We start from the raw sequence: 8,030 nt of genomic DNA, 5'->3' as shown, positions 1-8,030 counted from the left end.
GTTGCATATTTGTCAATGACAGCAATAATAAATTATCGTTTTATTATGCTTTTGTACTTGTGGGACAATTTGTTGGCCAATTTTTCTTAAGTTTGTCAACCTGTTGGTGCTGCCACACGACCACGAGCTTTACGGGCGAGTCGAACTGGGAGCTCTTCTGGAAGTGTCCGCTGTAAGGAAACGTGGTTTACATCATTTTAAAATGCAGGTTCCAGCGGTGTTTATGGATTTGCCCTTAGAGGATCAAGTAAGGAACTTGGAAATCAATTTTCATACATTTTGTAGATTTTCTGTTGATTAAAATACCTTGGACTGAACTCAAATAGTACTTATATCACGTTATTGTATACATCCCGTTGACAAGCATTCTTGCCTACAGGTTAGATGTTAGATTAGTCTAGCTTTCATTTAGAAATAAGCAACATATTCACCTTCGTTTCGTTAACAGGCACAAGAATTGCGAGTATACTTCAAAAGTTTAGGCGCTGAAATAAGTGAGGAAAAATCACCCAAGGGAATCGAAGATGATTTACATAAAATTATTGGGGTTTGTGATGCCTGCTTCAAAGAAGGCAAGGAAACTGAAATTGAGACAATTTTAAATGACATCGTTTCCATCATGGTATTGGTAAGTCATTTACAACAATCTTCCAACTGATGGTTCCAATTGATTACCTTTTTATTATTCAGATTCCAATTGAGCGTGCTGAAAATTTAATCTTAGCATTCTGCGAAAAACTCACAAAAGCACCGGGTCAGAAACTTGGACTCGTTTGTCTCAAGGCGTAAGTACGATTCAGCTAAATGATTTGACTTTAGATTTGGCCTAGTGTTGAATTTGCACATACTTTTCATTCTCTAGACTCTGGCTGTTGTTCCAATCTTTGGATGAAAAGTCTCCAATGAGGTATCATGTTTATTACCACTTGGTGCATATCGCTCGCAATGTTGATCAAGTTAAAGCTGTATACGGAGGAGTCGATCAATTAAAAGCACAATTTGCACCATGCCCTCCATCTAACGAACAAATGCAAAAACTACTTCGTCTGCTTCACGAAGTCTTACTTAGTTGTAAACAGAGGTAAATTTTATTGAAAGTTGAATTCATTCACATAACTGGAATAGATATTCTACAATAAATCTCAAATATTCAGCCATTGCACCAGCATTTGATCATGATTTTACATATTTACTGCAACTTTTGATTAATAAACAAATATCATTTTCAGTGAACAAGCAGCAGCAGTGATGGTTGCTCTGCTCGGCACATACACAGCTGAAAGTGCATCTGCTCCTAGAGAAGATGCTCAACGTTGTATTTTGGCTGCTCTCGCAGATCCGAATACTTTTCTGCTAGACCCATTATTGGCTTTGAAGCCGGTGAGATTTCTGGAGGGTGAACTGATCCACGATTTACTTCTAGTTTTTGTTCAAGAAAAACTTCCGGCGTATCTTAAGTTTTATAAGAATCACAAAGAATTTGTCGAACATTCACTAGGTACATTTGATTTCTATCATATCTGAGTATATTTCTAGAGTTACCGTATACCTAAAATCAATTGTATCTTTCAGGACTTAACCATGAGCAAAACATCAAGAAAATGCGTCTCTTGACGTTTATGCAGTTGGCTGAGACACATCCAGAGATGTCGTTTGATACCATTCAGGCGGAACTACAAATTGAAGAGAATGAAGTTGAAAGCTTCATAATTGATGGTAATGTTCACTCGAATATTCCTTAATTGTATTCAGCTCGTAGCCTTTCATCTACGAGCATTTACTGAGAAGGAAACATAAAAAGAACCAGTACTGGCCCGACAGCATTTCAATTGCCGTTGGGTTATCGGAAAGTTCGACAAAATTTTCATATCCTATAATCTTGACCCATTGTGTCCAAGCACAGTAATATCATCTTCATATTCGAAATCTCATTATTACAGTTTTGAAAACGAAATTAGTTCGAGCTCGAATGGACCAAGCTGGCCGTAAAGTGTTAGTCTCCAGTACAATGCACAGAACTTTTGGGCGGGCTCAATGGACCCAACTAAGAGACTTGCTCGCAGCATGGAAAACCAATCTCTCTGCAGTTCAAGAAGGAATGAAAACTGTCGCAGCTGCGCAAATCGAACTTGCTACAAAAACAAAGTGATTCTCATTAGTACAGCAACACTTTGTAAAAATTAATGAGCCAAAACTTTACAGGAACAGAATCGATTCCTCGTAACCCTGTAATGTGTCCAATAAATCTGTATCTCTACCAAAATGGAATACCATACCATAGCACTATCATACCCCTTATAGCCCGAAAAGTCCAACTTATGAAGTACGCAATGTTTTGTTTATCAATATTTTTGTAGACTCTTTATTTCGACATTAAATCGTTCGTACGTTATGTGATATAAGATAAAGATTGTTCATTGTACATTCATTAGTTGTCCCTCATTTTCAGAGTGAGCAATACTCATCAAGGCATTCTTATAATCGTTCATAATACATTTTCCTTACATAATCGCAAAAGCTTAATTTTAGATACATGTTTCTTATCCTTTACTTAGTAGCTGTCTTTCATGTTCATTTTTATAGCATGATTTCTTAAGCTTAGTTTAGAACAACAAAAAAAAACTACTATTGCTAAAAGAACTTATGAGCAGCATCTAGCAAGACAAATTATCGTACTCACAAATATGAGAAAATGTATTTAATTGAATTCAATCAAAATAATTAACTAATACGTATATGAAAAATAAATCTTAAACAATATAAATTTGCAGAATGCGACGATGGTAAATTGTCGATTTTGTCTATGGTTTTTAAAAAAAAAAAAAAAAAAATAAGCCAATCAGCTCAACGGTATAAAAATTAACACATCTATAATATTACAATCTTCTCTACAGCCAAACTCAGATCATGGCGAATTCACACATGGTATATTATCGTTAGTAACGTAAAATGGCTTTCTAACTAGATGTTTATTCGTTGAGACGGATCAGCAACAAAAATGCGAAGACTCAGGTTTGATTATGAATTTATTCGAATTTTATATTCACTCTATTATCATAGTAGAAGAACAGGAATAGTTTGATATGTTGACTCACAGTGAGATAGTCCGAAACTTTTGATTATGAGAACGTAAATGATATTGAACTGAAATAAGTAGACATTTTCTCTGAATTTTTAACTATACATGGCAATTTTTTAACAAATCAGCCGTCTTAAGATAATAGACATGTAAATAGTTGAACATATCTTTCTATCGACTTTGTCTTTTAGCATTGGAAAAAAATGAACGATAACAAAACTTAATGGAACAAATCGATAATTGAAAATCATTTCAGCAATCTCAACATCAGGCCTGCTTAAAAAGTCATATTCAATGAAAGGGTCGTACTACAATATGTTTGTACGGATATAATGGGTTTACATCGATGATGAATTTGTAATAGGTTGAACTTTTATGCAACTTAATCGATAGTCCTAATTATTTCTTGGCATGCCATTACTATTTAGTCAGTTCCGATGGCCAGCCAACTATTCTTTAAACATAGGTATACAATTTCAATTCATCAGTTTCAACTTTCTAGCCATAATATATCTAAATGTATTCATATATATACACATGATCTTTTCAACACTTGTAATTTGATTTCGAGGCTTTTTAGTAGTGCATATTTCTTTTTTTTTCTTATACATATATTCATCTGCATATTTACATACATATGTAGGGCATTCCGCGCCAGGTCAGAAGCCCTTGGCCCTCATCTTCTTTGCTTTCAATTTCTGAATATGAAACGAATACCGACCCTGAGGGGTCTCTGATTTTTATTTTTTGTGTTTTTAAATTTCTTCGATTATTAGGATCAGTTATACATATACAGTTATTATTTTCTTTTTTTCTTGTTTGCAACACCTATACAAAACTAGGATCTGAAATCAAGCACACGTTTGTTATTTACTACAAATGTGAAAAAATATTTCAAAGGTTCGGTGACTTTTTACTGCAACCCTTTCAACTCATTTCAACTTCTGCAAACGATTATCCAACGATTCTAGTATGGAACAATAGTTTACCAGTGCCAGACACTGAATCATAGGCCAATGCGTATATTGGGATGCAGTACAAGTTCGTACAACTACCAGGTCAGATCTGAGTGGAAAATCGTGGGCGCGGCAAATCACCAAAGACAGTATCTCCATGAACGCTCTTGGCCAGGGCCTTCATCGAAGCGCGAATATTATGTGGATCATGGGGATCTCGTGATAACTGATCGTCATCTTGATCATGCTGAATTTGACGAGCAAAGGATGGAAAAATGGGAACACTTACTGGCAAAGATTTTGCAAGTGTTGGATGACCACTCCTCTGTCCTCTTGGGATGTGGATGCCTTCGTCATGACCCGAATCATCGGTATCAGACTCCTCGTCGGACTGTGGAGCTGGTTCTGATGTCAGCAAGTCTTCCATACCCTCCAATGTAAACAATGCCTCAGAATCAAAACTATACGGATCCTTGGAATACAACTTTAGCGGGGCTTTTTTGTCAACCCCACTTTTCAAATGAAGATTAGCAGGATGCTTTGTTGCTGCTTGGTGCCTTAGATTTGTTTTGGTAATAATATTTGTATCATTAGCCACACCACAAGGTCTAGTATTCACAGCATTGGATATTGGTTGAATTATATTAGGTGGAAGTGTTTCAGCAGTTATGGGAGGAGCTGCCTCCAAATCTACAGATTTTCCCATTTCTTTTCTGGTACAAATTAAGCTGAAACCATAATTTACAATAAATAACATGCACAGTGTTAAAAGTATGATGAAAATGTATCATCCGAGCAGAAAAATTATGAATGTGTGAAGAAATGATAAGGATGTATCACCTAACAAGCAGTCTGTGTTCAGTATGAGCACGCTCTCTGTATTGCTCCAAAAGTTGGTACTGCTGTGCAGAGAAATCTTTAATCCTTTCCTCAGTTGCAGCAACTTCTCTCTGTACTGCTGCCTCAAGTTGCTGTTGCAAGCCGCCGAGTGATAATTGTAGATTACTAGAGAGCTGGGATACTAAATCATGACCATATGAAATGTAACATCAATTTTTAAGTCCTTCAATTACTTAAGAATTAATCTTCGTACCACTGAGGGATACATTACAAAAACAGTTGCAGAGATTGCATAAAAATAATTGCAGTTATCTTCCCAATGACAATGAGAAGAAAGAGCTTTCAGAATGAAAAACATTTTTTTGATTAAATTAAATTCACTATTAAACGACTCGTGATTGTACCAACAGCCTATAGAGGATCAAGTTACTGAGGTGTTTTATGTATCCAAAGCCGAAGTGAAAATTGCATGATTTTGGCAAAATGATTGGTCCATGGCAAAAAGTTACCTGAAAATTTATTAGGCGGTTGGAGAAAATCTACAGTATCCACGATATTGTTATCGATTATTATCCTGAATATAGAACTGTAGTTAGGGCTCGTCGTCAATCTGGCTATTTCATCAGCAGATGTCTGAAACATTGTGAAATAAATTATGAATAGTTTCGTATTTATAATTATTATACTGTCATATTTGATCAAAGCAGCATAAATGTTGAAAAACTAATTTCCTTTCATATAAATATGCAATGAAGCTCACAGAGAATCTGAAAAATAACCCAACCTGTGATTGTTTAAAATTATAAATCAATGGGATAGAGTCATTAAGCTAGTGCATAACAGGTTTTCGTTGTCCATCTTAGGAGCAGTAGTAGCATATTTTTTTTAAGTGTCTGATCGACATCATGGTATCAGTTTAACTACCTCATATCGTATTATATATCCACAGATAACAAAATCGACATGTTAATATAAGCTCTTTTGTGTTCTGTATTTTAGTTATAAATATACCAGGTGTATGCTATATTTGATACGACATTCGTTTGATTTAATCATAAATAAGTCTAAATAGTTTTCATATGAGTATACCAGAAGTATTGTTGTGGATAAGGTGCATACGTTATACTTTCTATTTCTATATTATTGTATCGAGAAGAACCCTTCTTTCCTTTTGAATACAATCATTTTATCAGTTTAATAGATATTAAGCTATTTTAACCGATTATCTTTGATTAGAGTTTTGGAATAATTGATTCAGCAGAGATTACAATGCAGGATGACTTCTTTGTTGTATAAAATTAATCAACTTGAATCTAGAATGACTTCTATTTCACCATTAGAGCTAATACCTTTCATGAGCGCTTCTGATTAGAATACTCACAAGGATGTTTGCATTTATCAAAACTAAGGCTGCACCTCGTTCCCTATGGACAGCATGGGTATTTGTGGAACAATTAAGACACTGATGAATGACCCAACTTCCAACATTTCGGACTTCTACCAAGCCAGGTAATTCTTTCGTTATACCTTCCAATTCTGTAATGGTAGCGATATTCTGGAAAAATACATGATACGTGTAACATAGCAAAATTAAACTTTCATTCTACAGATGAATTATGTCTCCTGTATGAATTTTTTTTTGTACAGAAAATTTTATAACCGAATGAACAAAATCTTACTATTAGTGGAGCAATTATTCAAGACGTGTCATGTTTTGTATACCTAGATATAGCTATTAAATATTATTAAATGTGCTTCCAAAATTTGTAACCAATGTGCAGAGGCTGATTCTTGGAGAGTTTATAAACTCTGACAATTTTATAAATACTCACAACGTTCACAATGGCTGACATAATTCAGCGTATAATAAGTAGTTTATGATTGAACAGTGTTATGTACTGCATTGATATGGTTAATAATTGTATTTTCGGGGGAATGTTGATTCAAGAGCGATCGGCCTTCATGTTCCGCATCCCTTTGTTCCGGGGATAAAATTTGGTAAGGGTGGATTTAGATTTGGAGTCGTTTAACAGAGGGTAGATAAATAAACCCACAAACGGATACGCTATAATTCAGGGAAAGTGTAAGTACAGAATGAATATGGTGTAAAACACGTTGCTTACCTCTCGAAAGAAGGAGTCAGAGAGTTCATTATCGGTTAGCTCATGATCTTCAACGTTAACCCTTTGCAGTTCGTTGCCCCGTGACTTAATTGACACGTTCAGGCATTTGCAGGCGACGTGCATGGTGCAAAATTATTTTCAGATTTATATATCACCGCGTATTTAGGTCCTTAATGACTGATGAGATTCACCGTGAGACACGGCCAACCGAATTAATCGAAGGACACAGGTACACTGCGGCTCCGTGGGCACGATACCGTATCAATATACAACACACGCTCGGTATTTTCTCTTGGTGCTCGAAGCGGCTTACAATTCGGAATAACTAAAATGACATTTCACAGTAACGAAGCAGAGGGATCTCCCGTTATCAGTGCGGTTGTATAATAAAGTCATACACACGGAGAAGCTGAGTATATTTACAAAATATTCATGAAATGTTGGACGGGCGCTCACTAAAAATAAACACTGATTTATGGACGTGTAGACGTCTACGTGATCCTATCCAACTATCCAAAGACAAAACATACTCCCTAATCAAAATTCCAATTTACTCCCATCTACCTTGAGTTCGTCAAAAATGACCACAAATTATCATTACCTCGGAATTAAATTTTTTCCTAATTATGAATTATGTGTTGGATTATTTTTGGTTCAACAATTCATTGATTGGACTCCTCAAAATTTGTATCCATCTACTCGGTTCGACTCTACTCTTGACTTGTATAGTTTCATAAAGCGAACTCGATTTTCTCTAGAGGGAATTTCAAATTGAAATATACTTGTGCATGGTAAACTTTTTTTGCATAATAATAAATCATTAACAGTAACATTGTAGCGATTATTATCTGGTTCTAGTGCATGCCAGAATATGTATATTTTTCGCGCAGCATTCATCATCTGTAATAATTACCCAATTCATCTTAATGCAGTTACGATTTATTGTTCGCTAATCTGATTTCCAACTGCAAAAGAAAACCGTATCATTTCAAAATTCGTCACAAACCGACAGTCGACTAAACAATTTTTGGA

The 8,030-nt window shown here is 35.4% G+C and overlaps 2 protein-coding genes across 2 annotated transcripts; one reads left to right on the top strand and one right to left on the bottom strand.

Moving 5' to 3' along the window:
- Positions 1-57: 57 nt before the first annotated feature.
- LOC105694091 (eukaryotic translation initiation factor 3 subunit M) lies at positions 58-2,263 on the top strand. Its single transcript, XM_012414445.3, has 7 exons — positions 58-247; positions 449-628; positions 691-785; positions 863-1,081; positions 1,230-1,498; positions 1,573-1,716; positions 1,941-2,263. The coding sequence occupies exons 1-7, from the start codon at positions 203-205 to the stop codon at positions 2,147-2,149; spliced, it is 1,161 nt and encodes a 386-aa protein (XP_012269868.1). The 5' UTR covers positions 58-202; the 3' UTR covers positions 2,150-2,263.
- A 549-nt stretch (positions 2,264-2,812) lies between these two features.
- Positions 2,813-7,969, bottom strand: LOC105694089. Its single transcript, XM_012414440.3, has 5 exons — positions 6,999-7,969; positions 6,257-6,430; positions 5,385-5,508; positions 4,876-5,056; positions 2,813-4,763 (listed from the first exon to the last, which is right to left on the bottom strand). The coding sequence occupies exons 1-5, from the start codon at positions 7,119-7,121 to the stop codon at positions 4,139-4,141; spliced, it is 1,227 nt and encodes a 408-aa protein (XP_012269863.1). The 5' UTR covers positions 7,122-7,969; the 3' UTR covers positions 2,813-4,138.
- Positions 7,970-8,030: the final 61 nt, after the last annotated feature.

Source organism: Athalia rosae, chromosome 5 (genome assembly GCF_917208135.1).
Source record: "Athalia rosae chromosome 5, iyAthRosa1.1, whole genome shotgun sequence".
NCBI lineage: Eukaryota > Metazoa > Arthropoda > Insecta > Hymenoptera > Athaliidae > Athalia > Athalia rosae.
The sequence above is the reverse complement of the archived record's forward strand: the minus strand, read 5'-3'. Positions and strand labels throughout refer to the sequence as shown.

Coding starts and splice junctions, on each gene's coding strand:
- LOC105694091 (XM_012414445.3), top strand. CDS start 203: ATGCAGGTTCCAGCGGTGTTTATGGATTTGCCCTTAGAGGATCAA. Junction 786..862: donor GGACTCGTTTGTCTCAAGGC/GTAAGTACGATT, acceptor TTCATTCTCTAG/ACTCTGGCTGTTGTTCCAAT. Junction 1,499..1,572: donor ATTTGTCGAACATTCACTAG/GTACATTTGATT, acceptor TGTATCTTTCAG/GACTTAACCATGAGCAAAAC.
- LOC105694089 (XM_012414440.3), bottom strand. CDS start 7,121: ATGCACGTCGCCTGCAAATGCCTGAACGTGTCAATTAAGTCACGGGGC. Junction 6,431..6,998: donor CTGACTCCTTCTTTCGAGAG/GTAAGCAACGTG, acceptor GTATTTTTCCAG/AATATCGCTACCATTACAGA. Junction 5,057..5,384: donor ACCGCCTAATAAATTTTCAG/GTAACTTTTTGC, acceptor GTCATGATTTAG/TATCCCAGCTCTCTAGTAAT.